The sequence below is a fragment of the Pseudorasbora parva genome, chromosome 10 (genome assembly GCF_024679245.1).
Source record: "Pseudorasbora parva isolate DD20220531a chromosome 10, ASM2467924v1, whole genome shotgun sequence".
In the NCBI taxonomy this organism is placed as follows: Eukaryota; Metazoa; Chordata; class Actinopteri; order Cypriniformes; family Gobionidae; genus Pseudorasbora; species Pseudorasbora parva.
Window position 1 is genome coordinate 6,495,769 of NC_090181.1, and position 26,174 is coordinate 6,521,942.

At 38.7% G+C, this 26,174-nt stretch overlaps 1 protein-coding gene across 4 annotated transcripts in view; it reads left to right on the forward strand.

The window, feature by feature from the left end:
* zgc:103755 (uncharacterized protein LOC449988 homolog) overlaps positions 1-26,174 on the forward strand; it is a 77,662-nt gene that overhangs the window by 40,494 nt on the left and 10,994 nt on the right. For 2 of the 4 annotated variants that reach the window (XM_067454967.1, XM_067454968.1), the window contains exons 8-11: positions 244-379; positions 3,566-3,697; positions 21,783-21,965; positions 25,420-25,557. In XM_067454967.1, coding sequence (XP_067311068.1) covers positions 244-379; positions 3,566-3,697; positions 21,783-21,965; positions 25,420-25,557 — 589 coding nt within the window. The remainder of the gene's footprint in view (positions 1-243; positions 380-3,565; positions 3,698-21,782; positions 21,966-25,419; positions 25,558-26,174) is intronic. The other 2 variants (XM_067454969.1, XM_067454970.1) reach the window with 1 other exon arrangement.

Sequence of the window (26,174 nt, forward strand, 5' to 3'; positions counted from 1 at the left end):
AATCACTTTTCATTGCCCTCTGGAGTACAGAGCAAGATAAAGAGAGCATGAAAAGGGTCTATTGAACATGTATTATCACCTCGGCAGCCCACGCGGCCAGAAAACTATTTCTCATGCTGTCCCCGCAGAGCCTCCCCTCTGTTTGCTTGTATTTCTGAAGGATGCTCTTGTGGTCCCATGATTGAATGCTTTAAGGAAATGTGTAAATCCTAGTTTACTCTCCCCTCTGGTGTGTTTTGTAAGGTCGGGACTCTGCGGTTTTGTGGCAACACCGAGTTTGCTGGTGGTCTTTGGGCCGGGGTGGAGCTTCACCAACCAGTGGGCAAGAATGATGGATCGGTAGCTGGCGTCCAGTACTTCACCTGCCCGGTTAAACATGGTAAGAGTTTAAATTCACATGGTTTTCTCTCATTATAGTTACTTGCAAGTAGTAATGTTAAATAATTAGCAATAATGAGCAATTTGAGCTTCAGTAGCACGTCTATTTGATCGGACCACATGAGGTGGCCTTTGTGCCCTTACGTGCATCAATGAGCCTTGGCCGCCCATGACCGTGTCGCCAGTTCACCACCGTTCCTTCCTTGGAGAATTTTTGGTAGAGACTGACCACTGCAGTCCGGGGTTGTGTAGATGCTCTGACCAAGTTTTCTAGCCATCAATTTGGCCCTTGTAAAACTAGCTCAAATCCTTAATCTTGCCCATTTTTCCTGCTTCTAACACATCAACTTTGGACAAAATGTTCACTTGCTGTCTAATATATCCCACCCACTAACGGGTGCCGTGATGAAGAGATAATCAGTTATTCACTTACAGTGAATGGTTATAATGTGGTCATTATGTCATTATGTCATTGGTCATAATGTTTTATCAGATCGCCTCAGATCAGATCTCTCAAAATGTTTTCATTGATACTTAAATCCTTACATTGTTTTTGTTTTTTTGGCACAATTCCAGACAAATGTTTGCTACATGTTTGCTACATTATGATATTGACACACATTGGGCCCTATTTTAACGATCTGACACGCAAGTGTCAAAGCGCGAAGCGCAAGTAACTTTGTGGGCGGGTCTCGGCGCTTTTGCTATTTTCCCTGCGGGATAAATGGCTCTTGCGCCCGGCGCAAATCTAAAATGGGTTGGTCTGAAGTAGCTTCATTATTCATAGGTGTGGTTTGGGCGTAACGTGAATAAACCAATCAGAGCGGCATCCAACATTCCCTTTAAAAGCAGGTGCGCAAGTTCCATTATGGGTTGCTATTATTATGGCGTATTTACCAGACGCACGCCAGGAGCGGTTCACAGCCGAGGAGACTGATGTTCTTGTAAGAGCAGTGAAAGACAGAGAAGTTGTGATGTATGGGGATGGGAGAAACCCACCCAAAATAGTGTCGGTTAAACAGGCGTCGGTTAAACAGTTTTTTCAATTTTTCAGTTGATTTTTTGACGGACAAACCAATTTGTCAGATGTCCTTATATACATATATGTCTTGCCACTATTGGGCAAACAGGTCTAATCCTTAAAGGTCCCATTCTTTGCGATTCCATCTTTCAAACTTTAGTTAGTGTGTCATGTTGCTGTTAGAGCATAAATAATACCTGTAAAATTATAAAGCTCAAAGTTCAATGCCAAGCGAGATATTTTATTTAACAGAAGTTCCCTTTCAAAGCCTACAGCGAACGGCCGGTTTGGACTACAGCCCTGCACTTCCTGCTTTAATGACGCATCTAAAACCGTTTGTTGACGAACGCTCCGCCCACAAGAACACGCAAATTCAGGGGGCGTTGTCCTTTTGCTCTCGCAGGTCGAGAATAGGAAGCGTTGTTTTTGTAGAGTCGCCATGCCATTGAAACGCTGTTATTTTCATCACGAAGTCAAATCACCTTTGTTTGGCCTTCCCACAGACGCTGTATGTAGAGATCAATGGCTACAGTTTATGGTTAACTCGGTTCCGGAAAATTATAATCACAATTTAAAACTATGTGCAGCACATTTTGCTGAGGACTGCTTCCTCAATCTCAATCAGTTTAATGCCGGATTCGCAGAAAGATTATTCTTAAAAGATGACGCAGTTCCCTCTTTGTCTGGAGAAGGCGTTGTTTATGGTGGACAACTGGTAAGTGTGTTTTATTATTTAAGTTGGTCCGTTTAACAGTTTATGTAACTCATGACACAAAGTGCAACGCTGTTTAGCTTTGTTAACTGACGTTAGATGGTAATTGAAACTAATCCGAAAAACTTAGTATATAAAAGTGTAGTAATTCATTCAGACACCATCGATTGTTGGTGTTTGTAATGATCAGTTTAAATGATTTGTTTATTATATATGTTGTTTACTGTAACTAAGGTAGGAATAAACAATGCATTTATTTTAAAAATTCAACAACACCATCGTTAATTAAACATACGGACAAAACCATATACCACAAACTTTTATAACAGTTTTTAACATATAACATTGCAATTTGTAACAGCCAAATATAAAAGCATGACAACTACTGAATAGACAGCTTACCATTCTGAAACATCCTGCAAAAGTCTTTCCTGAGCAGGTTGTAATCGATCCTCTTCGATATTCTCCGGGTCTGATTCCGACTTAAATTGATAAGGCAATATAGACATTTTTGCAATAACGTTGAGCGCGCGTATCTCCCCGTTATGGTAAGAGGCGGGACCTTTTCGGGCAACGTGCGCTAAGCTGCGGTCCAATCACAGCGCGGGAAGCGCTGGCCCAATCAGAACTCGTTACGTAATTTTGAAGGAGGGACTTCATAGAACAAGGAAATCATCAGGCCGTTTTTAGGACAGAGAAAACACCGGTATACAGATTAGTAAATTGTGTGAAAAATACAGTTTTTTTACACGCGAAACATGAACTCATGTTATATTGCACACTGTAAACATAATCAAAGCTTCGAAAACACGCAAAGAACGGGACCTTTAATTACTACAATCAGCCTGAATAATTTGTAAGCTAGATTTATGCCTATTTTTTCACATCTTCTTGGCACACCACAATGATTTCCGTCATCTCGTGTTAATATTTTTTTAGTGTAACAATTTATGATTTGCAAAAATAACTGTTTCATCTGTGTAGATTACATGAGCAAAGTGTATGCGCGTTGTGCACGCTATACATTATGGTCAAGCATGCGCCCTTAAAATAGCATAATGAGCAACACGCAACGCGCCACTGACTTTAGACTAGGTTTTTTCTGGTCAGTGGCGCAATTGTTTAATGGAACAGCAAAATAGCACCAGGGATTGGAAAAGCGTGCTTTGCACGGGTGCAAAATAGGAATGACACATACGTCGGTGTACAAAGTCAATTGCGCTGGGTGCAAGTTAGAGCTCATTGCATTAAATGGAATCTTCACATTTGCATCACAATTAACACAACGTGTATCATATCATGAGGTAGTTGGAGATACTTATTTTTTTGGCCCTGTCATTCAAGAATTGTCAGTTTTCATGTTTTTCAATTCTTTCTCAGCTATCAATTCAGGTTCTTGCTTTCTTGTCTGTTCTCATTTGCTGACAAAATGATTTATCTCTGACCCTCTCCAGGAATCTTTGCCCCCCTTTCTAAAGTCAGCAAACTCTCGGAACGACAGAAAAACAGTCCCCGCCAGCCCTCTGCTCCTGTCCCCCACCCTAGACGAATTGACTTGGCGCGGGTCACATCCAAGGTCAACACAGGTACATTTCTCACTGACCCCAGTTGCTTAATGATCCTCTTCACAGCATCCAAACCCAATATCAGGAGGAACCCAGCGGCCACCATAGACTCAAAGCTAATTACCATCCCAGAGGACCTGCTTGATAAATAAACTTACACAAGTGTGAACAGCGATAGTGGTGATAAAGCAGTTGCCGTTACCACTTTATTCTGTCCCCTTCGGGGGTTGTAGAGACAATAAAAAGCCATGTGAGCACTGAAGAAATTGAGCAATCATTGAGGGCGCTAACGTCTCTTGTGTCCCATTACAGCGTTCACCCCAGGGCCCGTTTATGCAGACGTGACACCCACCGATGTGTGAAGTGAATCACTCAAACATGCATAACCTCTGTTTCTGTCACATATGCACAAGAAAGAGGACAAATGACTCATTTAAGCTCATCCATGACATAAAAGCCTAAAAGGGATTTTATGTAAAGGAGTTGACATTTTGAAATTTTTTACCTCTGTTGTGAAATGCTGTAGTTGCTCTAAAACTATTTTAGCTTTAGCATTTAGCTAATTCCTTAATAATAATTTTGTGCAGATTTTATGATCTTGTATTAATTCAATTACTATATGGTATATATATGCTTAAACAGGGCTGTGACCGATTATGCAGGAGAGACAAGCAGATCATTGAATTATTCACCCAACCAATTTGTTCAAAAATATTTATTCTTTTAGTTATGAAATACAGTTACTGTATGTTTCTCAGAGACATGCAATGTTTGGAACTTTTAGAACTAATTGACAGTGTTGTCTAAAATGAAGATTACACAATATTTTAAAATGAATTTGCCGTGAATTTTCTGCGGGGCGAATCAAGTCTTGCTGATATATAGAGCAGCATCTCTTGATGATATGATACCACTTAAATGTGACCCTGGACCACAAAACCAGTTAAATTGAGATTTACACACATATAATCTAAAAAGCTGAATACATAAGCAGTCCATGATGTATGGTTTGTTAGGGAGAATATTTGGCAATAGATGCAACTATTTGAAAATCTGTAATTTGAGGGTGCAAAAAAATCGAAATATTAAGAAAATCGCTTTTAAAGTTGTCCAAATTAAGTCCTAAGCAATACATATTACTAATAATACAAAACAAATTTAATACACTATATTTACGATAGGAAATTTACAAAATATCTTCATGGAACATGATCTTCTTTACTTTCTTTGATTTTTGGCATAAAAGAAGAATGGATAATTTTGACCCATACAATGTATTATTGGCTATCGCCACAAATCTTCCTGTGCAACTTATGACTGGTTTAGTGGTCCAGGGTCACAATGTTTATTCATCATGAATATGATATTTTTAAATTATCATAGTCTGACCTAGCCTGACAAGCCAGACCCACATCAAGATGTTTGGTCTGGAAACTCACCATTGACAGCTCAATCCAAGGGGCGGGATAAACGGTTGTCTTTCAAACTCCCTCTGCACGCGATAGGATAGCACTACCACCAACCAGAGCAACGAAGATGAAGCAGAGCTCGTTGATAGATTAAACATTCACCGTATCCGGTCCGCTAAACTCGGCCAGGCACATCTTCCCTTTTTAAGAATGACTTCAGTGCCATTCTTTGTTCTTTTCTCAGAGAAAAGCTTAACTCCAAGTCTTCCAGAGTTGCGGTCAAAGCTGATTCGAAAGACCGCCGTTCGCCAGTTTCTGTGTTTACTAGAAGCACGCAAGCGCAACTCGGCCGTCATCATTATGGCCCCGCCCACCGACTCTTTACACGATGTGATTGGCCTAACAAGAGTTTTTGGTGTTTACAGTTCAGACGTTTATTGAGAGTTGCTAGACGACACTTGCGGGCAGATTAGATTTGCTGGCCTACACTACAGGACAATTTAAAATGAACTAGCCACTTATAAAAGTTAATATAAACACAGTGCTAAGGGCATCGGCTTTAAGTACAGTATGTATAACACTATTATACCATAAACATCCTGTAACCTGCCGAGACTTCCTCATAATGTACGTCTGACGAGAGAGATCGCATTCTCACACAGACTTCCATTAGTGCACTAATGCTGATAAACAGCAGTTCCTCTTTTCACCTCCGTTACACTTGCCCTTGCTCTGTCTGTGTGGCCTGCTGAGTGTAGTGTGCTCTTTACTTCAGATTGGTGTAAATTTGTTGATCTGTTTTCCTCGACAAGCATTTCCACTGCGTCTTCCTCCAGGGCTCAGGTATTGTCCACTCAGACAGCTAAATCCAGACATATGGATCTCAATAGCTTTTTTTGTGGCAAAAGCACTTTTATGAAAAGCCCCCAAGGCATTGTAAAACGAAAAATGCTTTTCTGCTTCCTCTCTTACTTTTTTTTTGTGTGTGTGATTTGTTTGCTTTTCCTTCCCTTTTTGTTTTTATTATCTGTCTGTCAATACGTTTAGAGGCTCATGAGAATTTTAGTGGCAACATTTGCTAAATACCAATGAAAATGTTAAAAATGTTAAATCAAATCTTAATGTAATAATAAAAATAATTATTATTATTGTTATTAAAATTAGAATGTTTTATTTAGTTAGTCAATCAATCAGCAGTTATTTAAGTACCATTGAGTTACTATTTTAGCTTTTTTTAATATTAGTATTTATTTTTTATTTATAAATATTTAGTAATATTTTTTGCTAGTATTATTATTTCTTTTGTAGGGAGAGAACCTAGACATTTCTTCACACATTTCATGCGATTCACACCAAACAGGTACAATTATTTACATATTTGTTGTAATTTAATTTATGAACATAAAGGATTAATTCACTTTAAAATAAAAATGACCCCATGATTTACTTACCCTCAAGCATTCCTAGGTCTATATGACTCTCTTCTTTCAGACGAACAGTTATATTAATAAATACCCTGATGTTTCCAAGCTTTATAATGGGAGTGACAAGATTATCCAAGTAATCCACATGGCTCCGGGGGTTAATAACTGCCTTCTGAAGCAAAATGCTGTGATTGTGGAAGAAAAATATCCAAATTTAAAACTTTATAAAGTAAAATATATAGCTCCCGCCAGACCACCTTCCATAATAAAACTTTTGCAGTTCAAAACAGTCTGACGTCATACTACTTTACCGAGTAAATCATGGAATAATTTTGTGAACTAATCCTTTAATTTCTGGCATTGAGTTGTAAGACCTGAAACAGTTATCACATCTTATCAAAAAGGCACAATGATATTTAATAAGCAGCCTGGTTATGCCCACCCACCGTTTGTACTCAAACCATTTTTGTTATGTTCTTTTCTATTTCTCTGCACTTTTTTTTCCATTCTTCATTTTCATTATGTTTTGGAGGGTTTGAGTCACGTAATCTGTATTAAGACTAATTCGCACAGGAAGGAGACCGAAACTATGCTCTCCAGGGCACTTGTGAGTCACTTGGTGGCCAATTTCAACTATGACGCACATTCAAACATACGGTTAACAAAATGCATTCTCCAACCTCTAACCATATCCAAGCAACACAGTGTTTTTATAATGACACTTTAATGATGTCACTGTCCTCTCAGCCACCGCAGAAGAAACGCAGGCTCCATGTTGTCCTCTAATCAGTGCCGTTTCAAGGTGTTTCTTTTCCCCCTCTCCTGTTCCCGAGGTGATTTGAATAGTTGACCGTGTTGAATTTTTGTGTTCCCCGTTGATTGATTGTCCAATGAAGTCAAGCTTAATGAGCAGTCCTCACATCGGTCTGAACAAACTTGTATTAATTTGTCATGAAAAAGAACGAGGGGATGAAAGTGGTGTGTTTGTTACTGCTTTAACCCTTTTGTAGTAAACCTTTATATTTTATCAGGTTGTTAAACCAGCTGAGTTTCCTTCTGAAGTAAACTTTTTGATATTTGGCGGATAATTGTTAAAGGGTGCATAAACACACAGTTTCGGCCAATCTCATGTTAATCTTGAGTGCCTATAGAGTAGTATTTAGGGCTGCACGTTTTCAAGTTTTTCATTAACCGTTAACCGAGGCCCTTAGCGGTTAATACTCGGTTAACCATAGTTTGCGTCAAGGTTATTATTTTTAGTTTATTAATTTGACGACCGCCATCTCCGTAGTGAACGCGCCTATAGAGAGAAATGCACATCATGGATTACATAATCAGAGAGTAGCCTATTTCTTTTGGTTTTAAATTGTTAAAAGACATTTCAAGCTTTCTTAAGATATATTTCATGTCTGTGAGACCTACGCTGAGTTTTGTTAAATTAGGATGAGATGCGCTCCAGTTCACGAGCAATGCAAGTGGCCGCGAGGGCGCCTGCATGATTAGGGCATGTAGTAAAATATGCAGCCGAGAATGATTCACACAGACACAGCGTTTGACTCGCGCGGCTGATGAGCCTCTCCCGGCAGAGAGTTCAAGCATCTGTGGACTCGTTCCATCAGCTCTGGCCATCTTGCTTTCAGTCCGCGATTATATTTTTTTGTTTTCTTCATTACAGTTAAAGTAACCTCAGCTTTTCTCTAGTCCCTCACAAGTTTTTCACTTCAAACTTTCTTTCTTCTGCTCCGTTATGCACAGCGCGCGCGGCTCCCACTCTGCTTCTGCCCTAATGCGACTTATAGTCCAGTGCGACTTATGTTATTTTCCTCTTCATGACGCATTTTTTGACTGATGCGACTTATTCTCCGGAGCGACTTATAGCCTGAAAAATGCGGTAAGCACCGCATTGCAATACTTGCATTTTGCCCCATCACTCTCAATTTTAAAGTGCTCCCACGCTGTATTTTTCCTTGCACGCTTCATGCATAGACCGTAAAAAAATATGGACGACTCGACATCATCCGTTTCCGCTTGCCATATTTGAAGCTTTCAGGCGGGGGTGCACGGCGCGGACATCTTGGGACCGAGTCTGCGCAGTAGCGATTTCGGGACCGGAGTTGCGCAGTAGAGAGCAGGAAGGACAGCTGCGAAATCAAAAGCCCGCCCACACTCTCGCAGATGCAGAACAATTAATTATGTTGGTGTGAAATAAACAGTTATGGAAATGTAGAAATTAAAGCTAAAGTTCTAATCTGCTCCCAAAAATTCCGAAAAAAGTCTGTTAGTGCCTCAGTGACAACTTCACTCAGAGAAGACGTCAGTCTCAGCTGTCAATCATGACGTCACACCCCCTGTTTTTAAAGCGTCAGATAACTAACTAAAACTAAACTTATTTTAAAAACGAACACTTGAAATGAAATCATCGTGATGATAACTGCCTTCAATGACATAAACTAACTTTGGGGGAAAAATATCTGAAGTGTAATTTTATTATTTAGTTTGCCTCGCGTCCATTAGAAAGCACAGAGGGGCGCCTATACTGGGACCGGTCACCGGGGGGCGATCGAGGCGCGAAAGCTTCAGTAAATGAGAGGGAGACTCCAGGCTTGGCTTCATGTTAGAAAGCTGGTCATGACTTCTTCTTGTGGATATTACAAATGTCTGGGAGCGCTCTGGCGGTCTCTAGTGGTGCAAAAATATATTACAACTAAATTCAAAGCACGTCATTGACGCCACTTAACCGAGCAAAATGTTTCACTTGGTTACGCAATTTTTAACGGTTAATCGGTTAATCGGTTAACCATGGACACCCCTAGTAGTATTACATCCTTAATATCTCCAAAGAGTCTTTAGTTTTATCAGATTTATAAAATACAGATACACTTTCTGATTATTTCCTAAAACAGCCAAAGTCATGAAGGCGTGCATCTAAAGAGTCACAAGTGCACACACACACACACACACACACACACACACACACACACACACACACACACACACACACACACACACACTTATGACACACACACAATACATCATGGCATTATCCCTGGACAACTTTCGACTCAATATACATTCGTGTTGTTTACTTTAAATGCACTTACCTGCCGATTACCAACAAAACAGACATCTGATGAACTTTCACTCACCACCTGCGGTTTCCACTCATGACCAGGAACAAACACATTTGCAGAACGCCGTTGCTGCTCCGGTAAAAACAAACTGAATCCACTGTTTCCTTAATGCTGGGTTATTTGGGGAGCTGAACAAGGTTATCTTTTCTTAACAACCAAAAAAAAAACTTCTTTATTGTTGATTTCATGGTCTAAAAACAAAATGACAGCACTGACGACGGCTCCTTTTTCCCGAAAGAAGCCGCACTCTTGCTCTTCTTGGAGAAGATATTTTGAAGAATGTAAGTAACCAATCAGTTAACTGGACAGGAAAAAAAAATACTATGGAAGTCAATATAGGCTCCAGTTAACTGTTTGGTTACTGACATTCTTCAAAATATCTTCTCTTGTGTTTAGCTGAAGAAAGAAATTCATACAGGTTTGAAACAACTTGAGGGTGAGTAAAGGATGACAACATTTTCATTTTGAAGTGAACTATCCCTTTAAACCAAAAATCAGTCCATGTGTTTCATTTTATAGCCTAGTTCACATTAAAAACTCTCTAAAAATCCAACTACATAATTTGCAGACTGAAAAAACTTTTTTATATTTGATCGAAATGGTTTTGTTGATTTTAGTATGATAAAAAGCTATTTCTTTGAGCAATGCGATCCATAACGACAGATGATGAGTCTATAGCGCGGGTTTAATGGTTTTGCTTTAGGGTGGGCCATAAATGTTTTGGGTGGGCTGCTAAAGAATGACTTTCTTAAGATGGGCTGTGAATGTTTTAATCTCATTTTGAGCATCTTAAAACACTCCACGTACCACATTTAAATGGACTCAACCAGATTTCATGGACTCTTTTAAAATTAATTTGCATTTTGCTACTTGTGGTTCTTTTAGTGTTTATTTCGTTTAGCACATTACAGTGCACAATGTATGCAAGCTTTATGTTTTAATGGTGCCAAAATTGTTTGTGCTCTACATTCAGCTTGACTAAGTTAATTAGGTCTTTTCAAAGAGAAAGTCAGATTTATTGACATATGCATGTATTTGTTGAGAATAAATATGTTCTAAATGTATTCCTGCAAGTCTGAGAACGAATGGGAAACTAAAAGTGTTTGACTGTCTGCATGATTAATGTTCCCAAAGAAGTATCAGTCATACTTTATTCTTTTTGCATTCACCTGTAATCTCAGTTTGCTCAGACGGGCTGATTTTAAAGCAGATTCAAAATAGCCAAACCAGAAAGGTTTCATTAGGAGAACTTGGATTGGCTGCGTTTCAGCGATTTTACTACACTTAAAGGCCTTTTATAGATATTCCACTTTGTGAAATAACAGTCCTTAACCGTGGTAAAAACACTGTAACATCTCTTTAATATCTTGCCTATAGAACGCCAGTAAGACTTCTAATGTAGTCAAGTTCAGATTCAACATGATCTACAGTGTTCTTTGCTTTAGTAATGTCTGTCTGTTTATGCAATATTATTCCAGTGTTAATATTGAACTGTTTTGTCTTAATAATGTTTGTAAAGGTCAAGGATGACACCATCTTGGTTGTTTTGGTGTGCTCACTGTGCATATATTAGCATTTTAAGGTGTCCTCTGGGACTGTGTGTCGTAACACTCCAGTGGATGCCGCTGCTTTGAGTGGGCCTTGTATACGGTACTAATGATTCAGATTCTTATGTTTTTGTGATGTCGAACATGATGTACATTCTCTCTTTTTTATATGCATCATACAATTCTGAACAACTCTGGCCTTAACTCTTAAACCTTAAAATACTTATTTGTATGTACTGACTCATTTCCCAAGCTAAGACTGTTTCAAGTAGGCATTTTTCTCAAAGCTAGCATTATTAGCTTTTAACCATTTGTGCCCAAGGCCTCGTGAGAGTCTCATTCAAGTTCACATAAAAGAGCACAGTAGAGTACAATGGTGCACACCTTTTTTACTGCTCCCATCCATAGTGTATTGTGTGTGTGTGTGTGTGTGTGTGTGTGTGTGTGTATATATATATATATATATATATATATATATATATGTATGTATGTATGTATGTATGTATGTATGTATGTATGTATGTATGTATGTATGTATGTATGTATGTATGTATGTATGTATGTATGTATTTATTTGTATATAAGGACCTTTTTGAAGGTTTTCACCCCAACACTCAGCAAATGCACATTTTGCTCCGTTGTACCCTAAGTTTCTGACATTAAAGGTGCAGTAAGTGATTTCTGAGAAACAATGTTGATAATTGAAATCAACCCAAACAAACACAGCCCCTTCCTTCATTGCTTCACCCCCAAAATGTATAAAAACACAGTGCAAGAGTAGATGTCTCTTTATCATAGCTGAATCAAAGCAAAACCATGCTTTGCAAAATATAAAGCAAAGGTGATGAATGAAGAAGGAAGAACAAAAATTGAACATGCAGTTCACAAGAGTATATCCAAGCAAAGGTTGTTAGTCGCCAGCAGCACCAGCTCCAGACAAACAATGACTACGTTTACATGGACAACAATACTCCGATATTAATCTAATTAAGACAATACTCTGATTAAGAGGCTACCATGTAGACAGCGATTTCTAATTACCTTAATCTGATTAAAGTCATAATCTAACTAAACATAAATCGGATTAAGACATGTGGAGTATGCCTATTTTAGTCGCATTATCAGAGACATGTACACACCTTAATCTAACTATTAATGTCATGTCGGAGATTTCACCGCATTTTGTGACAGGACACATACCGTTACGCACAACAGGGGAGTGCAGAGGGGAGGCTTTGTGGGTTGGAGCCTCTGCCCTTTTTGAAAATTAATCAAAAGTGCCCCTTTCAACAATCATCGATAATATTGTGGCCAATAAAACATAATTGGAATTATACTTAATATAACAACGTGTACAAAACAGTAACAAATAGTGGAAAAGTCGCGTTTATCTTTTACGGATCTGTCAGTCTGAAAAGTCGTTGCCATAAACGTCGTTGCTATGGGCGGTGTGTGTTTTACTTGACTGTTCATTGTGAACACTGCGTCCTCTCTCTCTATTTTTATTTTTGTTGTAATTATTATGCTCATTGTAAAAGTAAAATACAATAAGTTTGTATCTGTAATCGCAAACCAGATGGGTCATTCAGTGAACGCCTGTGGCTCGACGGCAGGAAAAACAATCCAAAGAGTCATGATTTTTAAACCTTTTTCATAATTAATCAAAGCTATTATTCTAAATGTAGGCTGTCAAGAAGGAGGAAAGAGGGGCAGTGTCTCTTCAAAAAAAAAAAAAAAAGAGGCAATACATATTACAAAAATAAATCAACTTAAATGTAGATATAAAACATTATAAAAACGCATGTTTTGTTATACTTCTTAATGTAAAGTAACACTGTCCAACAGCGACACCCGCAGGTGAAGTTAGCGGGTTTACTGAGCCCATAAAATTAACACACCTGCCAAAGTCACGCTATGATTGGATGTTGGAGAACATAGCGTGGCATGGGGACGTAATGACGTGCCATAATCGATCTATGTTCTAGCACATGTAAAACGGGAACATGAACGGAGTACTCTAAAAGCAACTCATGTAAACACCTTAATCAGAATATTGTCTTATTTAGAATAAGGTCAATAATTAGATTACTGCTGTCCATGTAAACGTAGTCATTGACACTCAGAACTGTGCTGTTATTATAGCTAATATTACAACAACAGCATATCTTGCTTCAAAACCATTGTTACTCGCGTATGGAGGTGACTCAACCTCAGCGTCTGTTTTCAGGCCTTCCCGCTTCGGTCTCTCTGGCACTGGAAAGCTTTTCTAATATTAACGAGTGTTCTAAAGCTCTTGCCTGATCATGAGCCTTCTTTTTCCAGTGATATTCCTCTGATCTTTTCTCTTTTGTAATGTCTCTCAGCCATCTCTCTTTCTACAGTTTTTCTTCAAATCTCTCTCTCCTCCCCCATCATGAGTGGACACGCCCCCTACTTCTGATTGACTGTTTTTCATACTCTCTACTTCCAAGAACAGTAAAAAGATGATGTCCTTGAATTTGAATTCTTTCTTTTGTCCAACTCCACTGCCATATCCATAGTGAGGGTGGTCCAGCACTTTGGGTTTAGATAACATTTTATGGACTTTTAACATCATACTGTGTCTAATCCAAAAGTCTTGGCTCTCGCTTAACAATTAGCCTCTAAACTTGTTTCATTAATGAACTATTTAGCCCATGAAGGTCCGTGAATATGATAGCTTAATGAGAGGCTTCATTCCAAACTGCTTTCCTAGAGCTAGAAGGTTAAATCTGCTTCTCTCATGTGGCCTATTTTTTTGGATCCTTTAAGTGCAATAGATAAAGTTTTTAGGTCTTGTTGGATGTCTGTGGTGCTTGTGCCAAGGCTTGGGCACTTTTCCATGGATCACAAAATTAACATTTGGCTAGAACTCAGACAGGCTTCAAAGGCCTGGAATGCTAAAATAATTAAATAAAGTGATTTTGATAAATGTCAGATTCTGGCATAGTATTGGTAATTTTGTGTTTTATTAGTATTTACCCTGTGCAACAAATATGAACAACTTACCCGACAGTACGTATTAAACTTTGGCATGAATCTCGTCCTCCACCGTTTGAGACATGGACATGGATTATAAATCCGATCAAATAACGCTGCTTGTTGAAATATTATATTTTAAAGCCACCAGGCTCATGATTTGTTTTTGTCGGACAATAATATGGAAGCCAAATCCTGTATGTATGCATTGTAAAGGGGATTTTAAAGGGGTACTTCAGCGCTGGGAAGATGATTCTGTATTTAAACTGGGTCATCAATGTAGTAGAAATTATTTTTGAATTTGGTGCCTTCTAGACTGAGAAAAGACAGAAAATGTATTTTTGTTTCATGGGGATGAAAGACTACAATTCCCAGAATGCTTCGCTGCCCTGTGAGGCCACTCCCAAAGCCACCGCGACTGGATTACTGTGACTGAGTTGTAGAAGACACTACAATTAAAAACTAAACGTGTCTGTTCAATATAATGAGTGAGTCACCGCGCGAGTCTCACAGCACTGAGCACTAACTGCAGGAGTGAGATAAATGAGCTGATGAGCTCTCGTGATGAGAACTGAGGTAATCGCGACTACACTCACGGCATGAATTCACAACGCGAGTTCAGTCTGGCGTGTTTCAGTTCATGCCTTTGCAAGCTTAACTTTCATAGACTTACATTGATCACCATAGCTCCGTTTAAATGAGTGCCTGTAGCTGCGAGCTGAGCTCTGAGTGTGATCTCCGTCCCCCATGCGCGGGTTCAAAACATGCGGAAATGGCTCCCTCTGCTGGCTGTAGTCTTTAGCCTTTGGCCAAACATTCCTCCTATGATGCAAATATTGTCAATTTGCATCATAGGAGGAATTTTTTCCAGAAATAAAATGCATAAATCTCTTGTCTCAGGAGGATATGAGGGGGGAAAGCACATTTATTTGAATATACTCCAGGGTTTCTACTGATACAAAGCCATATGCTAATCGCTGAAGTAACCCTTTAAGCCATACCTAGAGATGCCATATCGGCAGCTACCTTTGAATGATGATGATGTTCATTATTATTATTATTATTATTATTATTATTATTATTATTATTATTATTATTATTATTATAATTCACTGCTCGGCCACAAATTTGGTCAACATCGTTTACTGACAGTGCAAAAGTCCAGCACTCTGTAAAGTCTCCTCCAGCACATCCCAAAGACTTTTAATGAGCTTAAGGTCTGGACTCAGACGTGCCAAATGATGTGTGATCATAATGATCCAATCCTTGGCTCTTACACATTTGCCTATTTAAATCTAAAGTTACTTTTTGGCCGGGCTGAGTCCAACACATCTGTAGACCAACGACGAGGTGATGATTTTGCCAAATATTCTGTGACTGAACGTAGTGTTAATATGGACACTCTTCCTATAATGTTATGAATAGAAATTTATATTTTTCCTGGTGCATTTAAAGTTTTGTCGTTTAGCCAAAATAAATGGTTTTATAAAATAAACTTGGTCAACTGGGAAGCATTTTGTTTAGCAGCATTCTCAAAATATGTCATGTGACCTTTAGATGCCGGCAGGTCTCAATTTCTGTCAGATACTTGCCTGTTCAGTTTTTATATTTATTTTCATTTTGGACATGCTTTACTCACCTGTTTTATCATGCTAATTATTTAGTATGATAATCACGGTTATGAATTATTTAATTGGTTTGACCGTTTACAATGGCATTTATAAAGCTTAGTTGGATTAAATCTAGAGTTAATTCATGTGATGCTTCTCCTGCAGATATGAATTACAGCGAACTAAACGTTCGTCTCAAGGGACATTCACATTGACAGCAATTTGCAGTGTCAAACGGGAGCAAAAGTCAGTTACTTTGAGTTTACAATATTAGGTGACACAAGTGACAGCGATCGTTGGCAGTACAGTGTGGGTGTGTTTAAGTTTAAATTTATGCAAATGAGAAGTAACACTACATTGTGAATACCAATAGGGTGGAGCACATGTGATCTGCCTTGTGTGAGATACTGTTGACTAGGTAAGAAGGAGACGCTAACGGTATCTGGGAGCAGTTTTCCTCTTGATTCTGTGTGATGCGTGAAAAAAAAAGATTTTTTGTGTGTTAAAACATCAGAAATTATCTGCATGATATCATGAACATCAAACTCAAAATTAGACTCACTTTGAATGCATTTTACTGCAATTACTGTGCACTTCCCCCTGCAGAATGAGCGGCACCTCCAAGAAATGTTTAGTTCTGAAAGAGTATGCAACTGTATTGCTGCATATTGATTGAGGAAATCCCAATTTCCAGGCACATCCTTCACTAGGTGGCATGACCATAAGAGTTAGTAATAAGCTTATAATATGAGTATGGGTTGGAATCAAAATGTCCCCCTGAATTTTTGCTATATGCCTTCAAACCAAATGGTCTTAATGTCCCCATGAAATCAAAATTTATTTTTGGGCTTTTAGTTACGAATATGTTAGACTTACTCTTATCGAAACTATTTTTGCAAAAGTTTTGGGACACCTGCCATTACATGCACAAGAACGACATTGAATGACATCCCTTTCTTAATCCGTAGGGTTTAATATGGTGTTGGCCCACCTTGTGCATCATACTCTTCTGGGAAGCCGTTCCACAAGGTTTTGACTATTCTTCTAGCAGTGCAGCCCAAATGTGTTCTATCGGGTTAAGGTCAGGACTCTGTGCAGGCCAGTCAACTTCCTCCACACCAAACTCACTCATCCATGTCTTTATGGATGAACGCTTTGTGCACTGGAGTGCAGTCATGTTGGAACAGGAAGGGGCATCCCCAAACTGTTCTTACAAAGATGGGAGCATGAAATTGTCCAAAATGTCTTGGTATGCTAAATCATTGAGTTCCTTTCACTGGAACTAAAGGGATCCGACCCCTAAAAAACAACCCCATGCCATAGTCCAAAAATCCACCAAACTTTACACTTGGCACAATGCAGTAAGGCAAGTACCGTTCTGCTTGCAACCGCCAAACCCAGACTCATCCATCGGATTTCTAAACAGTGAAGCGTGATTGGTCAGTCCATAGAACACATCTCCACTGCTCTAGAGTCCAGTAGCGGCTGCTTTACTCCTCTGCATCTGAGCTTTGCATTGCACTTACAGGGTTTTTCCTGGGTCAGAAATGGTCTTCGGTGGTGGCTGACCAGTCATCCACACACACGCATGCATGCACACACACACCCCAACAGTAAAAGTACCTACCTGCGTGATCTGTGAGCCCAATACTGACAATAAATGTAAAATAAATGCAAGCATTTTTTTTTTTGCTTTTGGTTGCTCATCTCATTTTGATATCTCATTATGTATGATGTCTTGATGTTTGTTTCTTTAGTTCCTCATTTTTACACAGTTTGCATGGTTTACTGATTCATTATTTTGGCAACAATTATTGAAAAGCAGCATTAAAAATTTAATAACAAGTCTAATTCTCTGCCATAAACAATTTAACTTGCGTTGTTATGCTTTCACCTTATTCCAGTCTAAACTATTTTTTTTTGTGGTAGCTAATTTACTACACATTATCAATATAAATACTCAAAATAAATACAGGAAAATACTGTGGATTATTAAGACTAATTATTACTAACCCCTCTTGTTTAATGGGGTAAGCACACTTAATTCTCATTTCAGAGGTGTTGTGAGTAAATTATTACACACGTATTTGTGAGTTCAGTGTTGGACAGATCATTAAAATGAATTGGTTCAAATGAGTCATTAGTTCGCGAATCGGACAAAAGCGGACACATTATGTGTGAACCCAGACTCTTAAAACAACGCAAAAGATTGAGAAAACACTTCATAAGGATATTTTCCCGTTTATTTGAAAGTATGGTTCATGTCTAAACTGCTCCATTGGGCTGTGATTATGGGGCGTGTTTCAACCGAACTAGGAATGACATCAATTGGACAGACCTACAACCAATCAGAGCAACGAAGGGACGCATAACGTTACTTGTCAAATGTCAACAGAGCTCAACTGCACTGTGATGCCAAGTCCGTGTTTTTTCCGCAGGTTCTTTTCTATGTCTGCGGGTTGAAGCGACTATTATGTGATATATAGACCCTGGAGTGCGAATTTTAGCAGGCAATTGCCACAATAACACACATTTTACCCCCCAAACACCATTTTTTCACCGGAGAACCCCCCTAGTAGTTGCCGCGTTTTGTTGTAAAAACTTGGCACAAACTTGGCAGTGTCTGCACGCGTGCTGAAATCAGGCTGGAATACACGATCTTTGCCAGAGTTGTAAAAGAATTTAATGATACACAGATTACTTACCCAACATGATCATCATTTCTGAGAGAAATTGTGATGGTGATGAATGCAGATACAAACAAGCTCTCCGTTTAGGATTCAAACAAATATAATCCAAGCCCCTTTGATGGCGTGCATGATTACGTTACTGTTAATCATCTGTCCGTCATCGTCTAAAGCCGGCCCTGATGATTTCGTTGGTCTGAACAGTTTCTGTTCGGGGATAATTACTCCTCTATGGAGCGAGGCCAGACCGAATTGCCCGACCTAAATATTTTGTGGGCTGGGCTAAGTTCGGCTGGCATCCAGGCTAGTTCATGTCAGCTGCGTGTGCAAAAATGTCTTTTAAAAGAGGTGCGATTTTTGAGCACAATTCACATCCCGCAGTAATTCAGAGAAAATATTGTGCGAACGTGCACGGATTCAGTCTTCAGACCTTTTACCATTTTGTCAGTTCTGTTGATTTTGATATGCGCGAGTGAGATAGAGAGAGAACGGTGATGGCTCTCTGCTCGTTCTCCTTCACTTATTAGGCCCTGTCCACACGAACACGGGTATTTTCAAAACCGCAGCTTTTTCTACGCGGTTTGGCTGTTCGTCCACACGCAAACGCTGTATCCGGTTACTAAAACCGGACTTTTTTGAAAACTCCGGCCAGGGTGAAGATTTTTAGAAACTCCGGTTACAGCGTTGTCGTGTAGATGGTGAAACCGGAGATTTCGGTTTTTTAAATTGGAGTGCGCGCCGTGCATCGGTGCAGTGAATGGGACCCATGTGGAAATCAGGCAGCCAATCATAGCGTAGTTTTGCGTTCTCATGTGGACAGATTTTTATTTAAAACCGTGCTTGTGTGGACGCGATTGTTTTTTAAAATGGAGGAGGAAAAACTCCGGTAATAAAAATACCCGTGTACGTGTGGACTAGGCCTTAGTTAACGATGGCGCACGTTAACTGAGTGTCAGAACGAGCAGAGAGTCACGCGCATTAGTAATCTACATCAATTTATAAATCACAATAACTCATCTAATGCAAAGGCTTTGGCGGGATAAAAATGTGCTTTGGCGCCCGCCAAAAAATTTTCAATGTAGGAAAAACCCTGCACTTAGTGATGTAAGGCTTGGATGAGCTGCTTGGCCATGGAAACTCATTCTATGAATCTCTCTGTGACCTGTCCTTGAGCTAATCTGAAGGCCACATGAAGTTTGGAGGTCTGTTACTGTAACCGTGTTCCTCATCATGCGCTGACCCCACTTTGTGATTTTTAAAATTTTTTTTTTTACATGGCCTACCATTTCATAGGTATATTGTTGCTGTTCCCAATTGCTTTAGCTTTGTTATAATATCACTAAAAGTTGACCGTGGAATATCTAGTAGTGAGGACATTTCACGAATAGACTTACTGCACAGGTGGCAACCTATCATGGTACTATGCTTGAAGAAAAATTTAGTTCGAACTGTACAAAGAAGAGAGAGAAAAAACATAACATATACATACAAAATATATAATAAAACAGAAACAAAATTCTGCATAATAATAACCCTGTTCGAAAAGGGATAGGTAGAAGCCCTTGGCTTATTAGGACCTACCCCTATTATTAACACACAAAAAACCCCAAAACAAATCATAATTAACAAGAAAAAGCAAACAAACCATTTTAAATAATACAGAAACTACTCCACTACATCATACTTCATAATGGTATTAAGCTAAAGATTGACAACAAAAACAAAATTCAAGCAACATTAACAACAGTTTTAAATCATCTGTCTGGATAGTTTTTTGTACCTTGTTTTAAATTGCAACATATTTACACTTTGTTTGATCGAATTTTTTTTTTTTCCAGACCATTCCACAAAATCAAATTGAAATACACATACTTTTGAGCTTTGAGCTGTTTATTTTTTGCTTTATAGATAATTTGTGCCGTCCTAAATTCAACCAGATCATTGAACTTTAGAGTATGCAATTCTAAAAACAGGAAATTGGTATGGCATGACAGCCTACTTTATTTACTTTCCTACTTTTTACTTTTTATTTTTTATTTTTTACTTTTTTTCTATTGTGCTTAATGTTTGTGAGGTGGTTTTGTAAGTGTAACCCCATACTTCAATACAGTCATTTAAATACGGTAACACAGTGAATTATACAAAATATGAAGTTTTTTTTTTTTTACTTAAAACATTCCTTGCTTTCCCCATTACTCCAATATTTTTGTGCTACTTTTGCTCTAACATATTTAATATGGGGTTTCCAGCTGATTTTGCTGGAATGATTCAGACTGTAAATATGCTTTCCTATGGGGCAAATGATCGGCGCAGACCTCAAAACAAATCAGACTCATTTCAATTCTGTACAAAAAATGCTATATTTTAAAACTATATGGTGGAGAGTAGGAAGAGAAATGCTTAGACAGACTCTGCATTAGTAACAGTACTGACGAGTACACCAGTGCCATGCCCCAACATAAATTACACGCTTTTCAAATGACACATCCTCAGCATGATAATGTTCACTGTCTTGCTTTAATAACAGTTTCATATTAAATCTAAAAGAGGAATCTATTAGACTACGGCTGTCATAAGCTGTCAAATATAAACGCTATTGGCTATTTAAAAAAGGGGGATGAGCTGTTCGATATGTTCTGCCCTGTCTTCCTGTTTCAGTGGATATTATGTGAACACACCGAATGAAGTGCTTTGTCCTAATTTACTTTGTTCTGCACATTTTCATTGTCATTTTAACAGGAATCCACACAATTTTACAGCTGTTCGAGTGAATATTTTGACCAACAGAAAGCTCATTGGTTTGAAAGTGACTTCTGCATGAGCTGTGCTTAATGCATCACTACACTATTTACAATAGACAGTGGATCTTTTTTCCCTGAACATTTTTGCTAAAGTTACCTACCTATGTGTCATACCTATGTGCCTTTTCCTTTCCAGTTAGTTTTTATTTTATTTATTGTATGTAATATTTTTTGTATATATTTATTTATGTTTAGCTGTGTGGAATGAACAGATTTTTCTCTTTTCTATATCAATCCAAACAAAGCCCAATCAAAACAAAACTTGGTATATATAGACATCAGGATATTCTTAGGGATAATCTAATATCCACTAAAAGTGAAAGTCAAATTTGCCGTGCATCCCTCTCCACCACAACCCCTCCAAAAATAGTGTGCCTGTAATCCATCTAAAAAAGCGGCAATTGTGGTAATCCGCTCCTTTTGTAAAATTTGCTTAGGCATTGAGCCTTGCTTTGTTACAGTCCTTTCTCACCTCTAATCTGACTTTTCTGTCTGCACAGGTCTTCTTTCACGAAGTTGTTCCACGTCGTCTTCTTCTTTGGACTCCAGACAAGCTTCCAGACGCCCACCAAGGCCACTACCACGACAAAGACTGCCACTGCGTCCTTGGCAGGAACGGGCTCCTCCGAGCAACAGGTCTACTCCTCCCCCATCCCGTTCCCTCACCGCCACCCCGCACTCTGGTACGTTATTATTACAAACTCTACTTTTGACCATCTGCAAATAGCCTTGAATATGTATTTGTAAATAGTAATGTGTGACCAATCATGGAAAGTAGGGACACAAGTCGGTTCTGGGGAATTTTGAGTTATTCACAGATTCTGAAAGTCTCCAAGCTTTCCAGTGATGTGTAACACGTGGAAATCTGATCATATTTGGGGAAGTTGTGGCCATCTGAAGATAAGCATTTAGAAGAGTTTAAATGAGAGAAAACAGCCTCTAAAGATTGTGCAGTTCTCACCTGCTGGGAGTGACAATAGGGCTCATTTACATCTCCTTTAGATAAACCGTACCCTCGGTAAAGCTGCATGGTTGCATAGCAACGACAGACTCAATGGGAAGGGTCTGACTTCAGAGCCACAGTTTTACCACAGCAGTTCTGACCGCGCATGCGCATTGCGTCGTTATGTCTTTGAGATGCATGTTACGGCACAGGAAGGGAATAAAACTACAATTTTATTTATTTATTTATTGTAATTGCACTTGTTTGATTTTATAGTTATTAGTTAGTGATCAACTGTAATGGTAAAATAATGAAATGTTTAAAATGTAAATTGTAAATGTAATAGGCCTAAATAAATGTAAATTAAATTTGTTTCTTGTTATGTCTGCAACAAATTAATAATATGCTCACACTTTCAGCCTGTTTAAAAGTACGTTTTATTTGTGTTCAAGTTTATGCATTTACCCCAGGCAGAATTAATAAACTTGAGGAATTAGTTATCTTGACTTTAGACTAATAATTTAATAATTATAGAAACCCTTGAAATGTCTATTCGAAAGTTTTTATTTTTTATTTTCATACCAGGCATTGAAAACACATGGTGTTTATTATACCAGGCTGTTCGTTTTTGAAGAAAGAAAAAAAAATGTAATAGAAATATTGAAGTGTTCATGACAGCATTGTTTTTTATCAGAAAAGTAGCCTGAATGCCTCTGGGCAACAGCATATGCAAAAAAAAATTACAGCAGGAGCAACAATGATCAATAGATAGTTTTAAGACAGAATTAAGATTTAAAAATCAATTGTATCAGCGTGCCGTGAAACCGCTTTAGTGAAACTGCGCATGTGCGGGTAAAACTGCTTTAGTGAAACTGTGCATGCGCGGGTAAAACCGCTTTAGTGAAACGTGCGGGTAAAACTGAAAAGTAAAATTAAAACGACAGTTAATAACAGTAGGTAGGTATGGGAAGGGCTAAACATGAGATAACGTGTACGTGTTCTTAAAGGGGTCGCACACTGGACGCAAAGCTCAGCACCGCGCAGTGCCGCGTCTCAGGTATCTCACACCGGACGTGCACATTATATACGTGCCAGCTTAGTTTTGAATCGACCTCTGACAGAAGAACTGCACGATGGGTGTATCTTGATACACAGTGTGAAATCAGTATGTAAATTGACGATTTGAGGGATATATAATATTAATTTAATATAAAACCTTGAAATGGCATGGCACGGATTGACCTCTGATCGATTTGCGTCAAAACTTGATGACATGTGCCTTTACCCCTACACTATAGCCACGGTTACGGATTTTCCCCATTTCTCGGTCTTTATCCCCATCAAATGTTACTATCTATATAGCCTCTGATTTCTTACGGTCCAACTCGTCTGACGCCAGTCTGAAACATTCTTCCTCTTCATCTTCGCTCAGTTGTAGATTAGGGATATTATCCAGTCTTATTATGCCGCTTTCATCGTCGTTCAGATCGTCTCTAGAGCCGGCCAGAGCGCTGCATAAATAATTAGCCATGCGTCCCTTGGAGGGCGGGGCAATAACTAAAGCCAGGATAGAAATACACACAGACAAAACAAGGCGATTTCAACCTCAAAATATACGCTTTTAAATGTACCAATACTGCTATCTCAAACACAGAGAGGCTTCTTTGTGATTTCAACTAACAGACTAACAGAACACAAAGCACTTTTTTTGCTCGAAAGTAGAGCTGCTGACTTGTGTCCCTGGTTTCCGTGATGTTCACATATGCACCACAAAATCAGCTCTAATGAGTGAGCAGGTTCCAAACAGCTTCACTCACAGGGGGCAAAGACTAATCCCATAGCAAATGAATTAACATAAAGGTAAAATAAAAATACTTACTTTTCAGCTGTACGTTATTTGCGTCGTATAAAGATATCAGTAAACTAGCCGTGACAAAGTTTAATAATGTTTATAATTGCTTCCTCCTTACACTTTCCCAAAACAATTTTTTTTGTTTTTTGTGTGTGTTCTTTTTATTTTTAACAGCAATAGAGAAAGTATTTAGCATAACAACGCTTATACCTTTTTCTAGGTATCTGTAACTTTTCTGTAGCTTTTCTAAGTATCTGGGCACGTGACACATGACATATGATACATGTCAACGATTGATGCAACTCATCCTACTCTCTACTATGTTTTGAATGTAATATGTGTGACGTTTTTAGATGGATATTAATCCATCCCAAAAGCTCAAGGATAAGAGATGTTTTGAAATATTAAAGGGGACCTATTATGCCAAATTCACTTTTATAAGGTGTCCATAGTGTGTGTAAAAAACAGCTTATAATGGTAAAAATCCACTCACTCCTTTTTTATTAATATATATATATTTTATTAATCATAAATAGCCTTTTGAAAAGAGCAGTTCCAGATATCTCCATACTCTTACACAAGATAAGCCCGCCCATGAATAGTGACGATCTAACCGATTAGCAAAGATTTTGCTAATGTGAGTGAGCCACGGTCTGCCATTTCTGTTTTCTCACTGTAGCAGCTGGTGTTATACAATCTCTGTGCCAAAAAAACAAAAACATTACAAGTGTTTTTATTGAATGTGCCACTGAACATAGACTCCCAAAATCTGAGCCACTGAGAAGACCATGGTTGGATTTTATTTATGAAGGAAATGTCCCGAAGGAAGTTGTTAAAGGTTTATATATTTGCCCAAATCATTTTACGCCAGACTGCTTCACAAACGAGATTGATGTTAATCTAAAAATCTTTCAGAAACAAACATGACAATACATTGCTAGTCGAGGAGTTAAATCAACTTAACTCCACAGCAACTACGTCCTGTTGCATTCTAAAATAAAATATTTTCTGAGTCTGTCCATTAGTGTCCAACTCCGGTTCGAACATATAAGGCTCCAGTTTTGTTGTTGCTGGAGTATCTAAAGAGCTGTGAAGGCTCGGCCCTCTTCTGGAAAAAGGGCGGGGAGCAGCAGCTCATTTGCAGTTTAAAGGGACACGCAAAAAAAACGAGTTTTGGCTCACGCCCAAATAGTGGCAAATTTGGCACGCTTTATTAATTTATCTGGGGTGTATTTTGAGCTGAAACATCACAGACACATTCTGGGGACACCATAAACTTATATTACATCTTATGAAAAAGGGCATAATAGGTCCCCTTTAAGATACTTTTTTCCCCCATCAGGAATTGCTCACAGCAGGACCCCTTCAGCCAGCAGCACAGCATATGAGAGCTCTGAGGTGCATTTAGGGGAGCGTGTTTTGGTGGTGGGACAAAGGACAGGGATTGTCCGGTTTTACGGGAAGACCAGTTTTGCTCCAGGTATGACACTATTGCTTTTCTAACAACCTCCTGCAGTGTGCGATAACTCGGGGAAGTGCGCTACGGGCCGGGGTTAATTGCACATTTAGAGATATTCAATGGCTACTCCTTTGCCAATGTACTTGGATCCCTCTCCTTTATGTAACCTCTGGAAGAATTAAAGCCATATTTCAGTAGCAGCATAAATGTTCCAAGACGTCTAATATCGCACAATGGAGAAAGAAATATTTTATAAATGAGTAAAAGCCCAGCCACTCAAATTCACTTATTGCACACTTTACCTGTCATTCTGCTGGGACTTTATGTGTGCTAGACCTGCTGCTAGGTCTTTAAGTTGAATGCAGCAGTTTGTAAATGTATACCGTATAAAGGTTACCGCTTAATGGACCTGGTGTTCAGGTGAACTCAGCAGTTCTTCAGCACTGTGAAGTTGGTCACTGTATTTACTGCAGTACAATGGATATTTTGAAGAATTTCTAGGCCACTCATTGTGTTCCAAGAATCTTAAGCTACTCCCTTTTAGGGCTAAGATTATATACAAGAAAACTTGAGGGGTGCCGAACAAAAGTAATGATTGGATTGTAGCATTTTTATTGTAAGCTGCGTGTTAAAATCAA